The sequence below is a fragment of the Stigmatopora argus genome, chromosome 12 (genome assembly GCF_051989625.1).
Source record: "Stigmatopora argus isolate UIUO_Sarg chromosome 12, RoL_Sarg_1.0, whole genome shotgun sequence".
Lineage (NCBI taxonomy): Eukaryota > Metazoa > Chordata > Actinopteri > Syngnathiformes > Syngnathidae > Stigmatopora > Stigmatopora argus.
The window spans coordinates 4,026,320-4,051,520 of NC_135398.1; the positions used below are offsets into that span (position 1 = coordinate 4,026,320).

Here is a 25,201-nt window from a genome sequence, read left to right on the forward strand (position 1 = left end):
TTTTCACAGCTGCTCTACATATGTATTACGAAGGCATAATTACACATTGTCAGCTGGGGCCATGTTGGCAGTGTATGCATCGCTTGTAATCACATGCCTAAAAAACTACAAAGATGCGCCCTGCATGTCAGATCATCCTGAAAATTAAAGAGCAGCAAAAACACCAATCATAATCATGCATTTTTCGGTGACTTCCTTTTCAAAGGGAAGCACAAAAATGTACTTTCGTTCTTTGAACGGGAAAATCTTTTAGAATAAACCCAACTTTTACAGTAGTACAATTGCATGGGAAAGACATTTTTGAAACTAAATTAGAAGGGGAGGAAAAAGACTAACTTGACCAAGGATCTCTTCTAACAGAGAATGTTCATGTACATGTGTCACGTTAAATTAAAGAAAGCACATAACTATCAATATTTAACAAAAAAAGTTTAATAGTTCAGTTTATGTATGTAAAAATTACAAGCAACATTACTTAGAATAGTGTACATTTTGTGAAACACAGCCGTGTGTGTTTGAAGGACAGTTCTGGCAGGCCCATCTAGATACAAAGCGTTATGAAAATATATTTTTATTGCTTGTTTGACTCTCCACGTTTAACAATATATACAGAAGAACAAAAAAAATGATTAAAAATGGTAAAGCTGTCAAAAATTGGATTTCTGAGGTTTTTGTTGGACTTCTTTCCTTCATTCTTCAAATACCCTCCATTCTATTGGCAGGGATCTAAATTCTGTTGGATTTCTGCCTATTTTTTCTGCGAATTTTCATTGTTTTCCGTCCAGTGTGTCTCCGTTAAGACAAAAGTGGGGAGCAGCTGGTGTCCACAGTGGTGATCACACACACACGGACGCCTGGCAAACTTCCACGAGCCAAAAAGTAATTTGCTTTTGAACCCAACAGGAGCCAAGCCTCTCTGATCCAGCCATCTGATTGGCTCGATAACCTTCCCACTAGGAGAACCAATAAACCAATGAAAGGCAGATGATCAATTTAAGTTCTATTTTGTTGCTTCTGAGTCGTGCCTGTTTTTATCAACACCCCAATGGGCCTTCTGTTTAAAAATAGATGCCATAAAGTACCTGTTTGTGTGACAAAATGGCACCATTTTGAGAAATGACTGTGATTGCGAGTCTTAAATGACCGTGTGGTTGAAAGTTTTTAAAAAAGCCCTTGATTAGGGTAAGGGAGAACGTTAAGCTTTGGCTTTTTAGTCCAGCCCTTCAAGTTGTGTGGCTCTTGAGAAAAGCTTGCTTGGACCAAATATCACTTTCCCTTGTCAAATATATACATTTTCTTATTACGTGAGGCTGCCGCATCTTCCTACAACGCAGGAGGTCAATTGTATTTCAAAAACAGTAAGAAAAGAATGAATAACTAACTATAAATTGATTGGATTGGATAACTTTATTCATCCCGTATTTGGGAAATTTCATTGTGACAGTAGCAAGAAAAGGGATAGTTATAAGTTTGACAGTACAGTCGCAAAGGCCGCAGAACAACAAAGCAAAAGCACAAAGTACAAAGCAAATCAAAGTCAATGGGATCATTAAGAATCACCAAATCAAATCATTAAGACAGAAAAGCAGCATGGATCAAGATGTTTATCAGATGAAGAAAATCTCAAATCAGCCCCTAGATTTAAACCCAACAGAGAATGTATTTTGCAAACCTGAGGTCATTCAAAACGAAATAGCTACATTTACAAGACCCATCAGTTTTTTTCTGCCACTTGTGAGTCATCCCAACTGACTATAAAGACTTGGGCGGTCTGCGTCTAGGATTTCTTCACAGTAGACTTCAATTGTTTTTAAGCACATGTTGCAGGTCATTTTTTCCCGACAGATTTCTCGCCATATACCCAGACATTTGGTAAAAGGAATTCCATTTGTATAATGCTTTTCCACCTTTAACTCAAGCGCTATATCCTCATTTACCTTCAGATGACGTAGAATAAGAAGAAACGTGGAGTTCTGTATTTTGCTCAAAGATAAAGCGATATTGGTTACCAGAGTGGGGAATTGAACCCAGAACTTCTAGTTTGGCGAATGACAACTCTATCTCTCTCCATTTCACAGCAGAATTTCTGGATACGACTAATCTCATTGTTTTCTTTTAATAATAAAAAGCATTTACAGCAACTGGTAAAAACTATCATGCGTTACGCTGTTTATAGTTTTTGTTTGATTAGCAACAAGCCCTTAGTGTCAGCACACAGGCCTCTATGGCTTCCATTATATCTTCCAATATTTTTTCTGTTGTTTTTCTATCTGATAATTATTATCAGGCATGAGGTCTGCTCGAGAAAGCTGGCGAGTCTGGAAAACATTGAGATTTTTGGCTACCGGCTGCAAGTTTTATTTCGCTCCAACAAAGCAGTGTCCCCATAAAGGAAGCTGTTAACTCAATTTTGAGAATTAGAGTCAAACAACTTTCTCCTCCTTTCTTCATTTATGGGCAGGTGACCTGTCCAACCCACTTGAATCAAATAATTAGGATCATTATCATAATCAGGATGATTGTGAAGCTTCTGGACAGATTGTTGATGTGTTGATCATTTGATTCAGGTGTGGTAGAGGAAGGAGATATGCCACTGGTCTAGACAACTGGCAATACTACAGTGGTACCTCAACCTACGATCAGCTCTACCTACGAGATGCTCGAGGTATGATGAAAATTTCGATCGAATAATTCGCCCTAGATACGATCAAAATTTCGAGATGCGAGCAAGCCAGGTGGCCATGACATGAGAGGCTGTTTATCATTGTAGCGCACTGTCTTTTTTTGCCGCATCTCTTTCGTGTATAACGGATATCTACGAGCACTGAACGATTTATTCAGACGAGTTTCTCCTAGCATCGACCAGGAAACGCACAACGCGCATGCGCAGGCAAAAAGAGGGCTTTCTGGCTAATTAAGTATACTCGTGCACACAACACCGATAGCCAATGGCACCCTTTCTCAGAATAAAACTTCATTACCAGCAATCAATATGTGAGTAGGCTGTTATTCCTTCCTTAGCCTGTTAGCTCCCGCGATCGCTCATTCAAGACTACTTCTCGTTGGCAAGTGGTCGTGCGTTATCCTATTGTGAGAACATTTGAGTGCATCATTTTCAGAATATTTTGAAGGGAATACAACAGCAAACAGCCCATCGAAAGCGAATGTGAGGGTGGAGGCGTGGTAAACAGCTAACCCGGCCTGAACGAAGGTAAAAAAAAAATAGAATTCAGTTTCGTGTAAAGTTACATTAAACGTATGTTTGAGTGTCTGTATATATATATCCAAATTAATTTAAATCTGTTTGTTCGTTTACGAGTGCGTTGTTGCCCCGAACACCCCACCCCCCCCCCCCCCGCCTTCGTGTATGTCCGTCTCTAACCTCCGCGAAATGCGTCTAATTTTACTTCTATTAAACACATTTTATAACTATTAAACCACTAGTTATGTGTTACTTTATTAATAGATGGCGAATTAGAAGAAATAAAACATTTTTTCCAATCCAATATCCTGTTTTTGGTGTTTTTTCAGAGGGTGGGAACAAATTAATTTGTTTTTAGTTAATTTCAATGGGAAATGTCCGCTCGAGTTACGAAAAGCTCGACATACGATCTCAGTCCCGGAACGGATTAAGATCGTATGTCGAGGTACCACTGTATGTTTTTTTAGGGCTCTTTTAGGGCTCGCCCATGAATATATTGTGCCCTGGGCGTTTGCCCACATTGCCCATAGCGACAACTGTCCCTGCTTTATGTTTAGAAATCTTTAAATTTTCATGAGCTTTTTTAGCCATATTTCCCCAAACATTTTAGCTAAACTCCACTTTTTTCATCCCCATTTTGATGTGATTCTAGGTGGGGCTTCCACACCTGAAGCCAGCGATGTTCAGCTGCTGCTGATGGGGGTAAAGAGACGACAAGGGGGCGGTCCAGTGGGCGTGGAGTCCACTTTCCCCGAGTGGTGATTTGACAACGGCTGCTTTTCCACAGCTTGTATCCTCCTGGTTGGCATCGCTCCAACTCTGCTCAATGGGGCTACTGCACTTTTTTTCATGACAGCGCTTCACCATCAGTGTGCTGCTGCGTGTGAAGGTAGGGGGAAGCCGGTCTGAAGCTTCTCGTCAGGCCGCCACACCACAGCCATTGTCACTCTCTTCCCCCACATGGAGCTGTAGTAGTACGAGCATACACACTTTGTCAGAGGGATTATTTTATTTCACTTTTTTTTTCCAAGTTTCACCATGGAGACGCAAAGGCGGCCCGCCAGGTGGAGGACGAAAAGATGGCTATTGGAGTCCACGCTGGCCACCATCATTGTTGTAATCCTGCAAACTGTCTCCGTCAGAGGAGGTAACAAACTTTTTTTTTCTCTTTCATTTAAACTACTCCTTAAAACAATATAATATAGCTGATGATTGTTTGATTTTTTTAGATGAGTACCTGTTAAGGGTGAATTCACGTCTTAATGTACTGTTAAAGCTACATTAACTCATTGGCTGGCGTTGACGGTGATAGACGTCCAATCCAGTTTGACTGGGGATCACTGGCAAGCCTTAAGTCAAACTGGATTGGACATTTATTGCAGTTAAAGCAGTTAAACATGATCGCTCAATTCCAGCCTTTACAATTGAAATGGATTTGTTGTCTATAACTGTCCATGTCAGTGTAAGACTTAAACTCATTTTACATCACGCCATATCATGTTTACCTTGTGATTGACGGTTTTGACTAAAGTAAAACAAAATGTTACTTTTTTTTAGGCGTGGTCCGCAGAGGTGAGTGCGGATGTTGGTCCCTTTGGTCGTCATTAAATATAAACACTTTATTCTTAATAATAATTGGACATAGGCCCTGTCGTCATTATCAACAACAAAAAAGCCTACTTGTCATCACACCCAGAAACTGCGTGTGACGAAATTGGTGGTGCTTCTCCATAAGATGCAGTATTCTTATTCCCGTTAGCATAAAATGACGCTTAATTGAAAGCATGATTATCAAATGAGTCGTCTATTTGAGCACTGATTGGCATATTTAATGACTTTAAATTGCCCACTCGGAACTTTTCAATAGTTTTATACATACATATTGACTGTGATGATTGGAATTCACATCCCAACTCCCAAAAGCCTATCTTTTCCATCCACTATTATTGAAGACCTTTGAAAAAAAAAAAGGGGGGCGTTGATGGAAAAAGGAGATCGTGAAGGAGGTTTTGGGGGGAGTGTTTTGACTCTTTTGAAAACATATGTGGGTCACATTAACGTCTAGCTTTGAAGAATAGTGTCTGAGGAGCCAAAGAGGCATCCATACTGTGCAGCTTCTAGCCAGGAATATAAAAAGTATGCGTCTGCTGGCGTGGGTAGTATTACTGCTTTCAAGTAGTATTTGCTGTTTTTCCAAGGCTCATTGCAAAGGCTAAAAGACTTGGACCTTTCCTTGAATGGGAATCTTTGGTTGGTCTTAAAGTCCCACAATTCCTTTTTTTGTCTGTTTCTTTCTTTTGTTTTTAGTATGTTTGTTTGTTGTCAGAATGTTTTGTAGTCAAAATATGAATGTCAAACTAGATATGGGTGAATGGAATAGATTTCTTGTATTGCCTTACAAAATACAATATACTCATCAATAGAGTACAAACTGCAGCAAGGGTAGTAAGAAACATTGTATGGAAAAAAATATTTAAAAAAAACAGTCTATATATTGTATACAATTGATAAACTGTCCACTAAACAAATTCACACAAATTATGATCGCCCAGCTCCATAAAAGTCGCCTATCAACAGCATCATCTTTGCTAGTGTCTTAACCAATAAGAACAAGAGTGAGTGACATTTTGAGCCCTCCCTGATTTCAAATTACAATACAATATTTTCCATGGTTGTGAATTTTTGGTAACACATATAAGTCCATGGATTGGATTTGACACAAAAACAATATCATAAATGACATAACAGATTGATCACGATCATTACAGTTTGAAAGAAAAGTGATTACATATCACATGAAAAAAAGTGATGATATCGGAAACGTACCAAGAGTTCACACCAGGACTAACCTTGAAATCTAAGATCAATAAATCACACACAAAATCGAGACCACACCTAACCGGCAATTACTTAAGTCGTCCCTCGCAAACTTTTGACTTTTATTGGTGACCGCCTTCAGCATTCTTGACTCGGCAATGCTAGATTTTCTGTGTGGAAACTACATGAGCACTCGTGATGTTTTAAAACTGATTCTAAATACATTTTATCTGACGATTACAGGCAGATTTTGCATCGACTCTTAGTTTTTGCCTACATATATGAACATTTATTTAATTATTGTGGGTTTTTTGGGGTCCCAACTCAGTATATTCACTAAGAAAAGGAAAGCAGCTGTCTTGTGTGGTACAAAAAGACTCATATTCTGTACATTCTGTACAACTTACTGCGCAATCATCAAAGTTAAGTGTTCCATCTTGTCCCCCTTCCTGTCGCTTCATGATTGAGAGTTTACCATAATTGCATGATGTGCACACTTTTGCAGGGTCTCTAGAGGGGAGGGAACTTTAATTCCCGTCACTGCTGCCAGACCTCGTTAGAACGCAACTTGTCAAAGGGAGAAAAAAAAAGAAAAAAATTCCCTTGGAGAAGATTCCCAGCTTAATCACAGCTCAAATCCACATCAAACCGAATAGTGGAAATTTTGCCTCTACGTCTGCTGCTTTCATTTGAAACGATTTTAACCAGTCCCCTTCATTTCTTTTACATCACGTCTCTGCATGCACCTGAGGGAGTTTATCGCACATTTTTTTTTCCAGGGAGCTTGTTAACAAGGCAGACTTGGAGCTGCTGACACACGTTGACAAATGAGGTGCCGTAATAGCCCACAAACACTCCATTAAATGAGTTATTATTCGATTATTGCGAGGAGTTAAAGGAGGCTGAAATTCTGAAACGGGACAGTGCCGAGTGGGCATAGGAAAGAAGAAATGGGAAAAAAGGAAAGTAGCGTAGAAAAGTGGAGAGGGTGTGTGTGGTTGGAGGGTGGAGGGGGCGGGGGGTGCTTGAGCAATAGGCCACATCTGGAATATATGAGGCCTTGAGGTATGCAGTAATGCACAAAGGTATTCCCAAACTCACAGAGAAGCAGTAGCTGGGCACAATATTCCACCACAGGCATAATGGTCTTTTTTCTTTCTTTTTTTATTGTTCTGTCTTTACAAATATATTTCCATTTCAAAATACTTTGATGTGACATTTAAATGTCTTCGTTTGATTAATTGACTGACTTGACTGCATTCCCTAAAAAAACAAAGATAGTCAAATGGAAAAAGAATTCCCGAGTAGATAACCCTTCATAAAAACATACTCAATGTAGATGTAGTTAAAAGTACCACATGAATCAATGTTTTAAGATTTTTTTTCCAAACTTTTATTCGCTAATTATTATTGTAGGTTTCAAATAATTATTCGACTTAGGTATTGCCTTACGATTAGACATTTGTAAGCTTTTGTCAATTATGAATCGTGTAAGAACAATACGCCTGTAGTAACTTTTAATTTTTACAAAGTCGTCACTGCTAGCATTTATAAATCTTTTATTAGTGTATGTCAAATGTGTCCATACGTAAAGATATAAAAAACTTTACATTGACAATAGGTATAATGGCTTTACAAAGCATAAATAAGTAAGGATGAAACATTAATAACACCTTATCAAACCGCTTAAAAATAGAAAGTATTCTTCTGAAAGTTTTAATCAGCAAATGATTGACCCTAATATGAAACATTCACAAATTAGTTATTGAACAATTCAAGGTCAGAACCACATTTGGAAACATTAACATGACTTTGTGAAATATTAGAAATTTTTAAAAATCTCTGTTGTACAAGCTAATCATCCAAAACATGAAGAAACAAATTAATAACATCAGTTTTAAAATGAAACACGTCAACAAAAAGGATCAAGATTGGGTGAAAATACAACCCATAAAGAAAACTTCAAACAATAAACACCTCTTAAAGCATTGAAAAAACAAGTAAATAGCAATGTTGGTGAAAACGATGAATACAATAGTTAATAATCACCTTTTAAAACATGAATCAAACACTTTGTAAAACATCAACAAAGTAGTTATTACCCACTTCATAAAGTATTACTAAAGTCTTTAAAAAGGCTTCTCCGAGAAGCAAAAGTAGCCTCGAAAGTTGGGGCCATCCAAGTTTAGTCTTGTGTATGTTTTATTAAGTGGGGGGTGGTCATGGGGAGTGGTGCCAGGTCCATAATGGCTTCAACATGTGGACTTGAAGCCCAAGCAGAAGCCCCACCAACACTCAGCACCTCCCCCCACCTATCCGAAAGAAAGCAGCCACCCATCGTGGAACCGCACAATCAGCACTTCCCTTACTTCACGTGCCATCAGAAGAAAATAATATCAAGCGCCGGATGTTTTTATTCTGCATTGTTTGCCTCTGAAAATGTGCGGGTGGTCAAAAGCCATGAACTTATCTCGCTTGGACCACTTTGAGGTTTTTTTTTCCCACGCACTAAGGGATCTTGAGGTGACCCGTCTAATGGTGTTTGGTAGTTTGACACGTCCTGTAATTCCTTATCTTGATTTTTTTTTACATTTCCATGCCGAAGGAAGCAATAAAATGTGGCATTTGTTAGATTATAGATAGAAGACCATGATGACAATTGATGTCATTGTTTTGAATTTATATTTTGCGTAATCCTACTGGTTTGGCTGGCCGTGGTTCGGAGACAGTTGTTTACGATGACGTTTTTGTTTGTTTCTCTAAACTACATAGTGCAGTTTTTTTTCGGACAATGTGTACTAAATGAGTACTAAAGCGAGACAAAACCAATCCATGACCCATTCGTATTCTGCGTGTGCGGTCGATTGGTCGCCGGTCTTTTGGTCGCCGTCTTTTGGTCGCCGGTCTTTTGGTCGCCCCGACCCCGACAACAGGCGACCAAAAGACCGGCGACAAAACAAGGTAAAACAACACGGTCTACGCATCAATAAAAGCCAACAATGGCCATGAGCAGTTTCATTGAGCCGATGTGTGAGTGTAAAAGAGTTTGTATGTACATGCGTTGTCCCTTTAAGAAGCTACGTCAGTCAGGGTCTTAACAAGTTCTCCAACAAAAAACAATAAAAGTCCGGGAAATGTGGAGCTTTTCTTTAGCCTAATAATTAATAGGGCATTAAGTATGACTAAATAATAATTCGCAGTTTGTATTTAGGGAATTTGAGCAACGATTTAAATGGTAATTATCAATAACCTTCCGGGCGACCAAAAGACCGGCGACCAATCGACCGTGTACCGTTTGGCTGGACGTTGTTTACCATGACGTTTTTGTTCCTTTCTCTACTCTACATAGTGCAGTTTTTTTTTAGACAATGTGTACTAAATGAGTACTAAAGCTAGACAAAACCAATCTATCACCCATTCGTATTTTGCGTAGTCCTCCTGTTTTGGCTGGACGTGGTTAAGTTGTTTAGGATGATGTTTTTGTTCCGTTCTCTCAACTACATATTGCAGGGGTTTTTTTTGGACAATGTGTACGAAAGATAAAAGCAGTCGAAAGCTAGACAAAGCCAATCCATCACCCATGTGGGCACAAGAACAAAAAGCGAAAAAATGTATGTTTTGACATTTTGTGTGTGTGTTTGTTATGGTGTTTGAATGTCAAGCGAATACTTGCATAGCACCGACGCTATCAGCCAGCCTCATTTCCCTGCTTATCATTGCTGTAATAAGTAATCACGTGACAGGAAATGGACACAAAATGGGGATTTGCTTGAGGAATGTAGTGTGTATTATTTAGGGAGGGGGCGATACCCAAGAAAAGGTTCTTTTGGCTTGTGTTAAATAGTCTGAATGCTTGACCAAACAGCAACAAGGGAGACTTAAAAACCTGCTAATATTCTAGTAATAATAGAAGAAGGTGGAGTCTTATTATGTGCTTACAACGGGGTCTTGCAGGACCTCAATCTGAGGACATGGGGTTGTGTGTATCTGTGACAAATTAGTTAGTTCATTAGCTATGTTTGCAAGTTCATAGGGGAGTGTTATTTGAATTCAATTGGAACTTTAAGAGGACTTGGGTGAAAAATGTACATAAACTATATTTGGCCATATATATATATGTAAATATGCATACCTATAAGTATATATAAAGATATTACATATATGGTACTATATATATCAGGGGTGTCAGACTCGGGTTGGTTCGCGGGCCGCGTTAGCGTCAACTTGATTTCATGTGGGCCGGACCATTTTAGATATAATATTTAGATTTTTTTATAAATGGGTTAAAAGAACTGGATTAAAATCCCTGAATATTCAATTTTTTATAGATCTAAAACAGTGTTTATTTTAGCTTTATTTTTATTTTTAGATTTTACAAAATTATTTTTGAACTAAAAACACAGAAAAACTTGATTAAAAAATTACAATGATTGATTTAAAAGGTGAAAATCAGGAAATGTAATATACATCTATACTCTTCATTTTAATTTGATCCTAAAACAGAAAGTCGGCACTCATGATTTACTTTCCCGGGCCACACAAAATGATGCGGCGGGCCAGATTTGGCCCCCGGGCCGCCACTTTGACACATGTGATATATATATAGTACGTGTGTAAAGATAGATATACAAAATGTGAGCCCTCTGATCAACAGATGCATCCATTTTGAAAAATGTTATTCATTTTCACCTTCATTTCTTCTCCCCTGTCACCACAGCTGAGCCAGTGGATGTTCTGAAGGCAATGGACTTCAAAAACTCCCCAGAAGGCGTCAAGAAAACGCCTGGATTTTGCACAATGCGCCGAGGCTCCAAACCCGACATTGCGTACCGAGTCAGCAAGAACGCTCAGATCAGCTCTCCAACCAAGCAGCTTTTCCCAGGTAAATATTGTCTTTAATAGAATAGCATCCCAGTCAAATGTCAATCAAATACTGCTGTTATACAGAAATTGAACAATGACATCAAGCATATTCATATGATTTTAATCTGGTTGCTCCCCAACATTAGAATCTGATGTTAAAAATTGGCCATGGAAAAGGGCGTAGTGAATAATTCTACTTCATTTGACCACATAAAAAGGACACTGATTGGAAAAAGCTTTCCTAGAACGTCTGAATCAACATCTTCCACTGTTCACTTGTCTTGTAAACAAAGAGCAGCACCCGCTTTGTATTAGCCAATCATGTTTGGAAAAGCGGCAACACACTACTTGTAATTAAATGCAATGTAAACTGCCAGTGTCAGTCAGTACAGTGTGCCCCTTTCTCAAGTTTAATTGCTGCCAGGTTCCATTTTGCAGTTCTTGGCAGACACTGGAAGCCTGTCTGGTTCACTTTTTTATGAGACGCAGAAGGCTGCCGCGGTGCGTCGTCAGTCGAGGGTTGGCAACCTGCGGAGCGGGGATCGTGGGAGTCTCACGAAGGCTGAAGGGCGGAATCCCTCGAAAGTCACTGCGGTAGACGCTTTGGTTTGACATGGCAAGGAAAGACACTTGGACAAGGCAGCCATTGTCGTTCTAGTCTGTGAGACTAAGCTAGACTCGAGACTCTCTCCTTGGCTTGGTTAAAAAAAATTCTGATGTGCAATTAGTTATATTATAGTTAGAACCCACAAATGTTTCCGAAAATGTAGTTTCACATTTCACATAGTCCCATAAAAGGGCTTTTTGCGTCAGATTCTTAGCTGTATTGATCTAGCGGTCTTGCTAGATTCTTCTCCCAAATTGTGTAATGCAACAAAAAATCGACGGATGTTTTTCCCAGGTGGAGTTTTCCCAGAAGACTTCTCCATCATGTTCACCGTCAAGCCCAAATCAGGGCTGCAGTCCTTCCTGTTGTCCGTGTATAACCAGCAGGGCATCCAACAGCTGGGTGTGGAAGTGGGCCGCTCCCCAATTTTCCTGTACGAAGACCAGGACGGAAAACCAGCCCCTGAGGACTACCCCCTTTTCCGCTCTATTAACTTGGCAGACGGCAAGTGAGTGTCCGCGACCAATCCACCCCACCCGTCATACTCCCTTTTCCATTGCATGTGTGGATATAGACTTGACCTTATTGGATTACAAGGTACTGCAATACCAGTATTTTCTTCTTAATATTTTTCCAAATAAACTTTGCGATTGGGAACGTGTCGTTCAGTAGGAATCTTTGAAATAAGAGGGCCCAATGGGTAAAATTTTATTTCCTCGGCGAATTGTTCTAAAAAGTTGGTTCGCGGGCCGCGTTAACGTCATCTTGATTTCACGTGGGCCGGACCATTTTAGATATAATATTAACATTTTTTTTTAATAAATGGATTAAAATAACTGGATTAAAAGCCCTGAATATTCAGTTTTTTTATAGATCTAAAACAATGTTTATTTTAGCTATTTTTAAATATATTTGTAGATTTTACAAAATGATTTTTGAACTAAAAACACAGAAAAAATGGATTAAAAAATTACAATTATTGATTTAAAAGGGGGAAAATCAGGAAATGTAATATACATCTATACTCTTCATTTTAATTTGATCCTAAAACAGAAAGTCAGCACTCATTATTTACTTTCCCGGGCCACACAAAATGATGCGGCGGGCCAGATTTGGCCCCCGGGCCGCCACTTTGACACGTGCATTACACAATTCAGAATTCTGCAGCAACTTGATGGATTTCTTGCATTTTGGTACTGGTCTTACTGGTACAGAAAACAGCATATGCTGGATTCCTAGCAGCAACAAAAGACAATTAGGACATATGACCAAAGTTTAACATGAAAACAGTCATTGAAATTAATGTTATAGGAAAACCTGAAGCACTGAAGCTCAAGAAACCACACTTGAAACAAGCAGCTTTTCTAATAAAGCTCCATTTAAGACAATTTTCGCCTATTTCCAGAGTTGGTATGCAAATGATTTTGTGTTTGTCTTCATTAGGTGGCATCGTGTGGCCATCAGTGTAGAAGGGAAGCGTGTCACCATGATTGTGGACTGTAAACGAAAAGTTACCAAGACACTGGCCAGGGGTGAAAAGGCAACCATTGACACACAAGGCATCACCGTCTTTGGCACCAGAATCCTGGATGAACAAGTCTTTGAGGTGAGCTGCCATATTGGAATCCCTTTTCACATCCTTTGTTTTATACTTTCTCATGCTGGAGCTTTTAGAGTCGCTTGACTTACAAAGATGAAAAACATTAATCAGGTTTTTAGCTTTGCATTGCTCGATTAAACTCAAGATCTTAAGACTTAACGTTGAATTTTTTTTCACATTATATTTATTTATTTTTAGATTTCGTGCTAAGTGAAACTCATGCTAAATGAGCTATTTTAATCTCTTTTGTGTTAAATTATACTGAGCAAAAGCTAGCAGGTTGCAGCCTGGGTAGAAAATGGGACTTTGACACGCGAGACTTTGATGAGTGATTGTGGAATGCTGGTTATGCAGCCGCGGTTAGACATTCTGACAGTGTTGATAAGGAAATATAGCGTGGTTATGCGGGACCATAAAGGCCACAGTGGTGAATTAGTTTTATAAGGGAAAGAACGTCAGAGTGGAAGCAACGTTGAGATTGTAATTAAGGTTGTTAGTGAGCACTATCACTTTCTTTCAGTATACTATTTCTGAACATGTTTAAAAATACTTTGTTCAAAAACGTCACAACAATGTAACTTCATTCTGTTAATTCTAAGATAGATTCAGCCCTTGATGAAATGTAGCCAAATCATATTTTCCATCTGACGTTATCAAAATTCGGAATTTACAGTATGTTAGGCTAATAATTGCGTCCTGCGTAATAGCTACGGTAATTACAAATGTCCTTGTTGGTGTACTGTTATCATTGTAGCATATGTTAACATAATATAAGACACATGTATTTTGGCTTCATTTCATGTTGTGATTATATTACACTGAGTCCACCTTGACACCTTTGGAACATAAACATCTGTTTGGAAATAAATGTTTATGCTCAGAAATATAAACCTAGAGATAGCAAATGATGCAAAATGATTTTTTTCGGTTCCAGCTTCAAACTTTAAGCCCTGATTTAATAGTGTTGGCCATGTTGATTGGGGTAGGGTGTCGTTTCATAATTCCTAACTTAATAGTATAATGGTAAATGAAAGTTACTTGCAAGCTAAAATAAAGCTCACAAATACTGTTGTCATCGCTATAACAAAACTCTTTTAAGGGATCTGTGCATGTACAGTACTTGTTAACGGAGGCAGCCATTTTTAGATCTTTGGTCGTCTAGCTTTAATGCTTACGCAAATATTGGATTGGATTGGATAACTTTATTCATCCCGTATTTGGGAAATTTCATTGTGACAGTAGCAAAAAAAGGCATAGTTATAAGTTAGACAGTACATTCGCAAAGGCCGCAGAACAACAAAGCAAAAGCACAAAGTACAAAGCAAATCAAAGTCAATGGGATCATTAAGAATCACCAAATCAAATCATTAAGACAGAAAAGCAGCAAAAAGACAAAACGAGCAAGAGTGGTTTTTACAATTTACAGTTTACAAAGAACAGAATGTGCTAAAGAACGCCTATAATTTTTTTGTTGCGCTTTTCCGTTTTGATTTCATGTTTGCAACGTTGACCTTAATAACTTTCACGCCAGGCTATTTCCTGTTTTAATGTTTATCTAAAGTCGTATGTTCACAGTAAATCCGACTCGTCCCAATTCCATTCAACTCAGGACTTTCTTGACTTTCTTCTTTTATGCTTAGGTCAAACCAAGTTTTTTAGCTTAGATGGCAGATACAGCTTTCTTAAATGGGCAGGAGAACCTGCAGTTATGATCAGCATGCGCTCACATTCCACAGCTGGTAGACACATCCTCACCCAGCAGGTTAACCAATTATGCAGCCTCTGTGCTCCCTCCTTTTTCTATTTAATACAGATGGTGCTGACTTACTTTTGGAATGCAATTTTTCAGTTTCAGTAATTATAAGCGTAAAAAATGATATAAGTTGCGTTCATTTTAAGAGGAAATTTTCTTGCACATCACCATACGAGTCATGTCTAGACCAGCACATCACCGTGAAGGATTTCAACCCTATCACATCAGTCCTGTACATTATCCCAGTTTTCATCGCATTAGACTTTGCCTGCTGCTACTAAAAGATCAAGCTAAAATCTGGAGTGCATTACACACATTACGCTCAACTAATTGTTGTCCTTGTGCACTTTTTTTCCCCTCTGCACATTCCATCTGCGTGTGTTGTTCTTCCACTCCCAAAGATCTGCATGTTTGAGTGACAATAAGAAATAAAAGAAATGAAGTTCTATTGCAGAGGTGGAATAAGCAGCTGGATGGTGTATCACCTTCTGAGATGGAAACGTGGGCTGTGATTTGATTTGCGTCAGGAGTAGTTCAGAGTGATGTCATGAAGTTGAGTGAGAGAGGGAGGGGACAAACACATAATTTCATTTCTACAATTACAATTGCATCATGCTGGATTTGTTAGTGTAAAATAACATACCTGTCAACTTGTGTTTTTCCCGTATTTTATAGGTTTTTTATTGTTTCAAATTGTGTATGCCGTATAACTACTTTTGTACGTGTTTTTTTATGTACATTAATTAGTAAAAACTGATCTTGTTTTACACATTTCGACTGTAATCCGATCGTCTCAGTCACTGGTAGCAGACGAAAACATACTTGTCGACTGCTAATATTGTCATGCTTTAAGCATGATATGCGCGGTACTCGGACGTTTCGTCGAAAGACGTTTGGTCGACCGGACGTTTGGTCGACCGGACGTTTGGTCGACCGGACGTTTGGTAGAATGGACGTTTGGTAGAACGGACGTTTGGTCGACGGGTTGTTACTGTTGAAACCAGCTCTCAAAATTATAATCATGAGAGATAGAGAGAGAGAGTGAGAGTGAGTTTAATATCTAAATATCTAATATTAAAATATCAACAGTAAACTCTCTGTCATAATTTGACAGCGAGCGAACCCGGCGACCAAACGTCCGTTCTACCAAACGTCCGTTCTACCAAACGTCCATTCTACCAAACGTCTGGTCGACCAAACGTCCGGTCACGGATATGCGCACCCCTTTCACACGTCCGCCTTTTCACTATATAAATATAACGCGTCAGCAAGCAATGTACCCAGACAGTCAAGCTGTCAGCGTCATACAGCGACATCTACAGAATCTTGAATTTAGTGCATACAAAAAGCGCACCGACTGATTGGGCACTACGTCCACTTTGGAAAACTTTAGACTTTTAAGTGCGGCCTATGTGAGTAAATATGTGCTGCGTTGCATTTCTACATTTTTTAATCGCTTAATAAGGGGAGCAATCCCCTGTTAAATTATCACCAAATTAAAGTCAACAAAATAACTCAGTTTGCATCTTAATGCAACTTACTTTGTGGTGTGCAGTTTTGCAACAAGGCTAAATTTCCTGATTATAGTTCAATTTGATGGCTGTGCTCGTAAAGGGATTAAGCATGTAAAATGGAAGTGCTGGTTTGTAGGAAATATTTCTCTTAACTTGGCTTGAGGCTTAGGATGGTGTGTTAGGTTAGCATGTAAAAGTCAGATTTAATTTAGCTGAATGCACAAGTTTTAGGTTGGTTTGAGATTAACTTAACCTGAATGTTAAATCGTTTTGGATTTGGTTTAACATCAAGTGCATGTGTGACATGTTGATGAATCTCATGAGCTTCCTCGTAGCGCCTATATTACAGCATAAACATCCCACCATGCAGAATTAATAAATGGAGAAAGAGGGATGTGAAGCGGATGTCACCAAAATCATGCACACTAACAAAAACAAAGACTAGACAAATAGACAAATAAGCAGCATGCTGTTTGATTTGTTGGTGCGTCTGAACACACAAAGCATCCTCCGTGACATCCTTGTCTTAAATAGGAAAGAATGTGTAGCAACTTGACTGTAATATTGATATTAGGCAAAAGCAGACTACACACTGTCCAGTGTGTAGTCATTTACAAGGCACATAAGTTTGGAAAATTACTTGAAATTGACTCACAACTATCCATTTATTTTACTATAGCCCAGGGGTGTCAGACTCTTGATTTCACGTGGGCCGGACCATTTTAGACATAATATTTAGATATATTTTTTATAAATGGATTAAAAGAACTGGATTAAAATCCCCGAATATTCTGTTTTTTATAGATCTAAAACAATGTTTATTTTAGCTTTTTTATATATATATTTTTAGATTTTACAAAATGATTTTTGAACTAAAAACACAGAAAATGGATTTAAAAAATTACAATTATGGATTTAAAAGGGGGAAAATCAGGAAATTTAATATACATCTATACTCTTCGTTTTAATTTGATCCTAAAACAGAAAGTCGGCACTCATAATTTACTTTCCCGGGCCACACAAAATGATGCGGCGGGCCAGATTTGGCCCCCGGGCCACCACTTTGACACTTGTGCTATAGCCCCTACTCATCCTAATTGACTTTTATATATTTTAAGAGATTTGCATCCTAACTATTTACTATCTACAGTATTTTTAAAGGAACTGCGACTATAAGGAACATAGGCCCATCTTTTTGTAATGATCTTTTATCTGATAATTAGCATGAATCTCCATTTAGAATGAGGTATATCACCCAGCTTGGTTCCTTGGTCTTCAAATGGATTTTAAAAATTATACAGCAATATTTTTCAACATTATTTTAGCACGACTGCGACCTCAAAATTTCCAATTTTTTTATTTGACTTGGCTGGAAGTGGTCACATTCTTCAACTTGCCTAACCGTGAGGCGCGTTGGCTGACAGAAGGGTTAGCGGTGCAGATGTAATTTCCTCTCCTAAAAGCTCATGAAAACCAGACGTCCTGCGATAACTACAGACCTTGATTGTTTATCTGCTGTGCACGGGGACTGGCAGCCTTTCTCGTGGCAGATTCTACAAAAGGTTGCAGACTCGCTTCCAGCCTTGATTAACGACTTTTCCTATCAGGAGGATTACGGGGCTATCATGCTCTACCACATCCTGCTTGTTGTGTTTTACCGTCACCTTTTACGACCGCCATGCTGGGTTAATCCGGAACAAGGCGCTTAGACCCTTAGCACGTGAACTCTCGATTTGAGCCTGAAAATTAGATGTTTTGGGGTTCTGTAACTGACTTTTTTGTGTGTTTCAGGGTGACATCCAGCAGCTGCTGATCGTGGCAGACCCAAGAGCTGCCTATGACTACTGTGAACACTACAGCCCTGACTGTGAAACTCCCAGTCACCAGGACACGCCTCAGGCTCAGGAACCTGAAGAGGAGGTAGGCAATATTATACACCAAAAGCCAATATTTTATCAAATACAATTGTTGCAATGTAAAATTATGTCCTCCCTGCATTTTGTGTGGACATACTGTATTACGATAAACAATATAATGGCTCCAGCAACCCCTGGCACTGTAATATTAGTAGATTTTGGGTGTAACTCAATAAAGTCTTATAAAAATAGAAATACAGTCAGAGCTGAGGAAGTGATGATGAGAGTTGTCCAATTTAAAGTCACGTAGAATGGTACTATCAATAACCTTCCGGTCGCCCGGAAGGTTATTGATAATTACCATTTAAATCGTTGCTCAAATTCCCTAAATACAAATTACAAATGACTATTTAGTCATACTTAATGCCCTAGTAATTATTAGGCTAAAGAAAAGCTCCAAATTTCCTGGACTTTTATTGTTTTTTGTTGGAGAACTTGTTAAGTAAGACCCTGACTGACGAAGCTTCTTAAAGGGACAACGCATGTACATACAAACTCTTCTACACTCACACGTCGGCTCAGTGAAACTGCTCATGGCCATTGTTGGCTTTTATTGATGCGTAGACCGTGTTGTTTTACCTTGTTTTGTCGCCGGTCTTTTGGCCGCCCGTTGTTTGGGTCCGGGCTACCAAAAGTCCAGCGACCAAAAGTCCAGCGACCAAAAGACGGCGACCAAAAGACGGCGACCAAAAGACCGGCGACCAAAAGACCGGCGACCAAACGACCGCACACGCGTAGAATGCAGTAAATGCAACAAAGTGACAATAATGACCTTTTTTTTCTTTAAAAGCCTTTCTTCTTTGTATTTGTTTATAATTCCTGCACATGTACACTCATCTAGTTCTCTACTGATTCATGAGGAATTGGGTGTCCAAAATGACCAAATATGGTTCCCTGCCTTTTTCATTCATATTTTGTGCCTTACTCCTATGACTTGAATATGCACCGCTACTGTCAGCTGACTTTTTCCATCAAGTGATTAACCGAATAACTGATGAGCTCACGACGGAAAACTTTTCCCTTTATTTCCCTGCCGGCAAGCTCGAGTCGGGCCCCGCGATGCAGTGGCCCCGTGATTTATATCACTAACGACTTCTGCAGGCTACTCGAAATCCAACCTTTTTTCCGTTTCCCCCAATGCAGTAAGACTTCCAATACCTGGAAACGTTTTTTTTTCTTCTTCCTCTCAATGTCGAGGTTCAAGTGTGGAAGAAGTGGCTGGAAAATGTTGGATCATCATCATCAAATTCACTCTGGTGGAGGCTGTCATGTGTGAGAAAGAGAGAGACAACTTGGCCGCGTGGATAGTTTATTCAAAGCCGACGTTATAGCCGGAATGTTCCACGCATTGCTTCGCATTATAGCTTTTAGACGGGTTCATTTAGTATGGTTGTGTATAGAGAGTTTATGGAAAAATGCAACATCAGTAGTTTGTTTTATGATGTGGAAAATGCAACATCAATCAATTTTTTAAAGTGTAATACACAATATATTGTTTAATATATGGTCGATGTCATCGCTAGAATGTTACCACGCATCATCGATTTAGTGCAGTTATGTGTTGTTGTGTAGAGAGACCTTTTAACAAACTAAAGTATCAATCAATAGTTTTTAGGAAAGTGGAACATTTAGATAAGCAAAAAATGACAGTAATTTGTTCTTCACTTTAGTCGTAAGTGTAGTTTTTCTTCCTCACAGAAAAGTGCAATACCAATCAATAGCTTCCTTTTAACCAAGTGGAACAGGTTCTTAATTTTTCTTCTTTTTCTTTTTAAGAAAATGCAACATCACTAGTTGGTCTTCTCAACCCATTTTAATCCAAGTTAACAATTTTTAGTAATGGTTTCTGAGAATTGGCATGAAATGGGGAAAACGTTATAACAAGTAAGAAAAGAAATACAGGCTGTCCTCCAGTGAGGACAGTGAAATGGGTTAAATATAATGTATGAACTTTTGTATGAATGTCATACATACAGTGAACATTTTTCTTTTTACTTATGAACAACATCAAGGATTAGTTTTCTTTTTAAGGAAATGGCAATATCAATCACATGCTATTCACCGTCGACATTATAGGCAGAATTTTCTGCACATTCCACCTTGTTATAGATTTTTAGATGTACTCCATATGGACGTGTATGGAGACATGCGCCAGGGAGCGTCTGCCTTGACCCTGCCGCCCTCTCTGCAGTTGTCAGCCACATGTAGGCTTCCTAGGATAAAAGAAAAGAGGAAGCAAGAGCGACATGGTGTGTGTGTGTGTGTGTGTCCACGTGTGCACGAGTGCGCATCCAATTCCAATTTCATCCAAGCCTTGTGGGGAAGATCCTAGCCAAGCACTTTATCGTTTCAAATCGCTGTCCCCCCTTGTCAGACTCTCTTGCCTGTCTGGCCTGGTGTCCGCTCCAAGCGGTAAGGAAGCAATAAGGATTTTAGCACTTTTTCACAATGTCAAAAGTGCCCTGGACTAATATTAATCACTGTAAAGCAAATAAGGAATTATGGATTAATGGTTACCTACTCACTTTTGTGAAACTGTCAGTAAAAGTATGCTAGGATGAAGCAGTGTCACTACTGCAAATGCTAGTAGTAATAAAAACAATAATATATATATACATATATATATATATATATATATATAACCATGAATATTCCGTTTTTTAATAGATCTAAAACAACGTTTATTTTAGCTTTTTTAAATATATTTTTAGATTTTACAAAATAATTTTTGAACTAAAAACACAGAAAAAATGGATTAAAAAATTACAATTATTGATTTAAAAGGGGGAAAATCAGGAAATTTAATATACATCTATACTCTTCATTTTAATTTGATCCTAAAACAGAAAGTCGGCACTCATGATTTACTTTCCCGGGCCACACAAAATGATGTGGCGGTCCAGATTTGGCCCCCAGGCCGCCACTTTGACACATGTGATCTACAGTATACACTCACAAAATATATGATTGCAGAATCCTTACCAAAGGCGGAGCTTGGGGGGGTGCAGGTGGTCAGGGGAGGGGCTAAAGATCTTATGTGATGATGGGCGGAGCAATGATATGTTAAAGTGGGCATACATATCACGCCAAACATCAAACGAGACCATTCTCAGGACAATTGGTACAATATGAATGATTTTAACATTGTAGTTTATTTAATTTATTGAATTTCAAATCAATAATTTGTTGTAAAAGCATAATTGCATTAACATGTCGGACAGCATTGGACGGCAATGCTTAACCTATCCCAGGTTAAATTAGGAAATTGGAAAAAAAGAAGAAAAAGGGAAGGAAATATGACAAAAACAGTGGGACAGCAACGCCTAGCTTTATTTTCTTACGTACTTTTGAGACTCCTTTGAAGTTTGTGTAATCGTTTGTTGAATTAGTGCTTAGGCGAGCACCACTACTCCGTTTTTATGCTAATCAGGGAAAGTTGTCGTCATTTCCTCTGCGGTTTGTCCTGTGAGTGGCTCCACTTTTAGGCTGTAAATAAACAACGAAATAATAACCCCAAGGTTTATTATATCTGCACTGCATCATGTGGGTTATTTCAGAGCTCAGGCCACACGTTTATTTAGTCCTTAAAGTCTTTTAGTGACTGTTATTTGCTCCTGTAATTTTGCCTTTTCCCGCAATTTGGGATGAGTCAGGGCTGCACACTCATTTCAGCGGAAACCAATTAATAAAAACTTGGAGCAATCTTTAACAAATCAGACCTAGAGTGTCGCAATCATCACGTTTGACCGCTTTATAACTTTATAAAGTCATTTCCTTTATGCGTATATTAAATTTTGTTATATTCTTATGCATGTCATTCATTTGATCATGTTATTTCAAAAATAGCATGGGGATTATAACTCAGATATGCTCTCATTTGCCATGTAAATACTGTACAATATTACATTGTGCTGTCATATTTACATGAAGATCCCCATGGATTGATTGCAACCCCTTTCTGTCCGTTTCTTCTTTCCATTTTACAGTACACTAACTATGATTATGGTGAGCTCTATGACTACAGCGAAGGAGGGCTCACCACCGAACCTGCCCCAACTGAAGAAGCCAAGACCGAGGTACCGCCGCTACTAATAAAGGTTTTCATGGCCAAAAAAACGGTCATGAATGTTCTTCTCCATCTTTTTTCTATCTCTCTTTTCTGCTATGATTTTATTTCAGTTTGAAATCTTTTAAAGAAACGTTTTGTAAGATTTGCACTCCGATAATTTATTCAATGGCCCTGATCATAGACATTAAATAAACTATTTTTGGAATAGTACGATCTAACATGGTTTTCAATCATTAAACCCAGATTCCCCCATTTTTAAAAGAGCTTGATCTATATGTAATTGGTCCATATTCTGTTGACTATTTAAAAAATATTGCAGATGTTAAACATCAGTATTTCCACTCTAATTTCAGACCGTCGTAGACGGTGACTATTTTACCGATTACGACTACTCCGTTGTGGATGGAAGTCAGCCTGAAGGTCCCACTGCAGGCCAGGTAACTTTCTTTCCGTTTTTGTTTTAATTTCATGTTAACTTTGTCAAAAGATGTCAATGTGTAATATGTGAAAATGTGTCTGATCACTGTTTAAGAATGTGTACAGTAGGATTAATTGAAAACTTTTTAAATGATCATATTCAGCTAATCCAGAGAAACTATGAATGGCTGCCTCAAGGGTGCTTGAAATTTAGCATCGCATTTGAACTGCCCTTAATAGCAATTACTGAGCAGACAAAATGTATAAATGAAATCTGCATTTAAAGGCAACTGAATTCATCAAAAATAGCCTCTTGAAGACAAAATATAAATCTTGTTTAGCCTTTCACATGCCGACTAAATCCATTTCTTCTTACGCTCCTGGATATATTGCAGACATACGAGGGGGGAAATGTCGACGATTACGTCACCGGCGTGGAACAGGTCGGGGCAGACCCCACTCCAGCTGTGGAAACTGCCGCCCCAGTGGACCCCAACGACAATGGGAATGATGGCACCAACACTTACGAATTCAAGGAATATGATCTCCATGAAGGGGAGCAGACCCAAGAGCCGCCCTTTGATTACGGCAACTATGGTGACTACGGGACAACAACTGAAACCAAGGCCGCCACGGGTGAAGAAGAGGTCGGCCCTGGTGTTCCTGCTGAAACCGACTACAGGGAGAGTGGCGTAAGTGACAAAGTCGGAGGTTAATAACAATGAAAGTGTGTTGGGAATGCTTGCGTGTTTTGTTATTACGGACAGTTTCGGGTTAAAGCTTGAAGCTTCGAGACCTATGAGGATCTTACAGATTGTAACCCCTCTGTGACTGCTGACATGAACTCTCTAGCACTGTGACCCATGTGACGTTAATTGTTTAAATAACACTTCACTATTGGCTGTTACCCATAACAAAGTTCTGTGTTTTCAAAGGAATACACATAAACATCAAGCTCTTCCATAATAAACCATAACAACCCAAAGGCGGAACCCTGATTTTGACATTTCTGTTTAAAACCCAAACCTTAAGGCTCTAGCTGGAAATTCTTGAAACCTATCTGTAACCCTTTGTTGGGTTTATTCTGGGATGTTACGATATGTTCATTAAGCATTTAATAGGTAATGAAGCTATAATTTAATTTGTGCTATACTTTATGTTGAGACCGAGTAAGCTCGAGGACACTTTCCCCCCACAGCTGCTTTCGAGGCCAGTTAATTGTTTTCAGGACTATTGACCGAACAGGACATCATGTTCCAGGCCGAGACTGTTGATCTGAGTTGGCAATGAAGATCTACGAGGGACTCTTAAATTGCTTTGACTTGGATTCCGGCAGATGGCGATAATCGAATCAACTTCCGAAAACACTCGCATTATTGTTTAAAAATACTGTCGCTCTGTTTGAAACTCCATACAAATCATATGCGCAGGCTTGCATGGGTAAAAAAATCAAACAAACAAAACGGTCCCTGCCTGCAATTGGCAACAAAATTCATTTGAACATATGTACCATTGACATTTTGACATATGAAGATTCCCTTTTGGCAGGAAGTGGTAAATGCGCTATCTGGGCTACGATCCCATCATACCGCTAAAGTCCTCCACGACTTTTTTAAACTGCTGGACCCAGTCCTTCCTTTTGGGGCTTTGGGAATGCCTCTCATATGAAGTCATTGTATGGATAGTGTCAGGTAACCACCTCTTTAGTCGGGGTCGTTATTTTTTTTTTATGTCTCGTGAGCAATCTTACTAAAAAGAAGTTGAAATTATAGCCTCTGTCTGACTTATTCCAGTGGTTTATTTTTCCAAGCGGTAGCAAAGAGCTACCTTAATCCTCACGAACAGTAGTCAGCAGTCTACAGAGGGGTTTTTTTTAGCACTTTTATCACTGTCTCCTGCTGTTTGTCATTTTCTTATAGTTTTTTTTTCCCTTGTATAAAGTATGTCATCAATGACTATCTCTCATGTCCACAGGTGAGAGGAAGCCAAAGTTACCTAGGAGAGAAAGGAGAGAAGGGAGAACAGGCTGTCATTGAGCCAGTAAGCCTCATTTTAATATAAAACCTCAGTTTTCATCAAATCGGTCTAAATACAAACTACTACATGTCTCATACTAGATGGCAAATGTGACAAATATATTGCTGAATCGGCATATTTTATGAGGAGTGACTCCTTCCTATAGTGCCATCATTTTCTTTCATAGCCAAAATATGTCCAATATGCTGTAAATGAACTATCAGCTTTTTAACATCTAGTTGGAAATCGCAAACCTGCCTTTTGATGTGATCACAATGAAAAATATTTGTCATGGCTGACTGTCTTTTTACATTTTATCAATACCTTAAGACGTATGGTGACTTTTAAAATGAACATCATCTAATATTGTCGCTGATTATATCCATTTGTTGCCATCTACCGCTAATAACTGATTAATTTGGAGTTG

General features: G+C 38.8%; 1 protein-coding gene across 3 annotated transcripts in view; it reads left to right on the plus strand.

The window, feature by feature from the left end:
* LOC144085640 (collagen alpha-1(XI) chain-like) overlaps window positions 1-25,201 on the plus strand; it is a 63,981-nt gene that overhangs the window by 8,864 nt on the left and 29,916 nt on the right. Inside the window, exons 4-14 of one of the 3 annotated variants that reach the window (XM_077615118.1) lie at window positions 3,855-3,904; window positions 3,990-4,091; window positions 4,247-4,349; window positions 10,737-10,901; window positions 11,784-11,997; window positions 12,933-13,095; window positions 18,148-18,276; window positions 22,259-22,348; window positions 22,695-22,778; window positions 23,154-23,450; window positions 24,733-24,798. In XM_077615118.1, coding sequence (XP_077471244.1) covers window positions 10,763-10,901; window positions 11,784-11,997; window positions 12,933-13,095; window positions 18,148-18,276; window positions 22,259-22,348; window positions 22,695-22,778; window positions 23,154-23,450; window positions 24,733-24,798 — 1,182 coding nt within the window. In that variant the 5' untranslated portion in view covers window positions 3,855-3,904; window positions 3,990-4,091; window positions 4,247-4,349; window positions 10,737-10,762. Of the gene's footprint in view, window positions 1-3,854; window positions 4,350-10,736; window positions 10,902-11,783; window positions 11,998-12,932; window positions 13,096-18,147; window positions 18,277-22,258; window positions 22,349-22,694; window positions 22,779-23,153; window positions 23,451-24,732; window positions 24,799-25,201 lie in introns of all 3 variants that reach the window. The other 2 variants (XM_077615116.1, XM_077615117.1) reach the window with 2 other exon arrangements.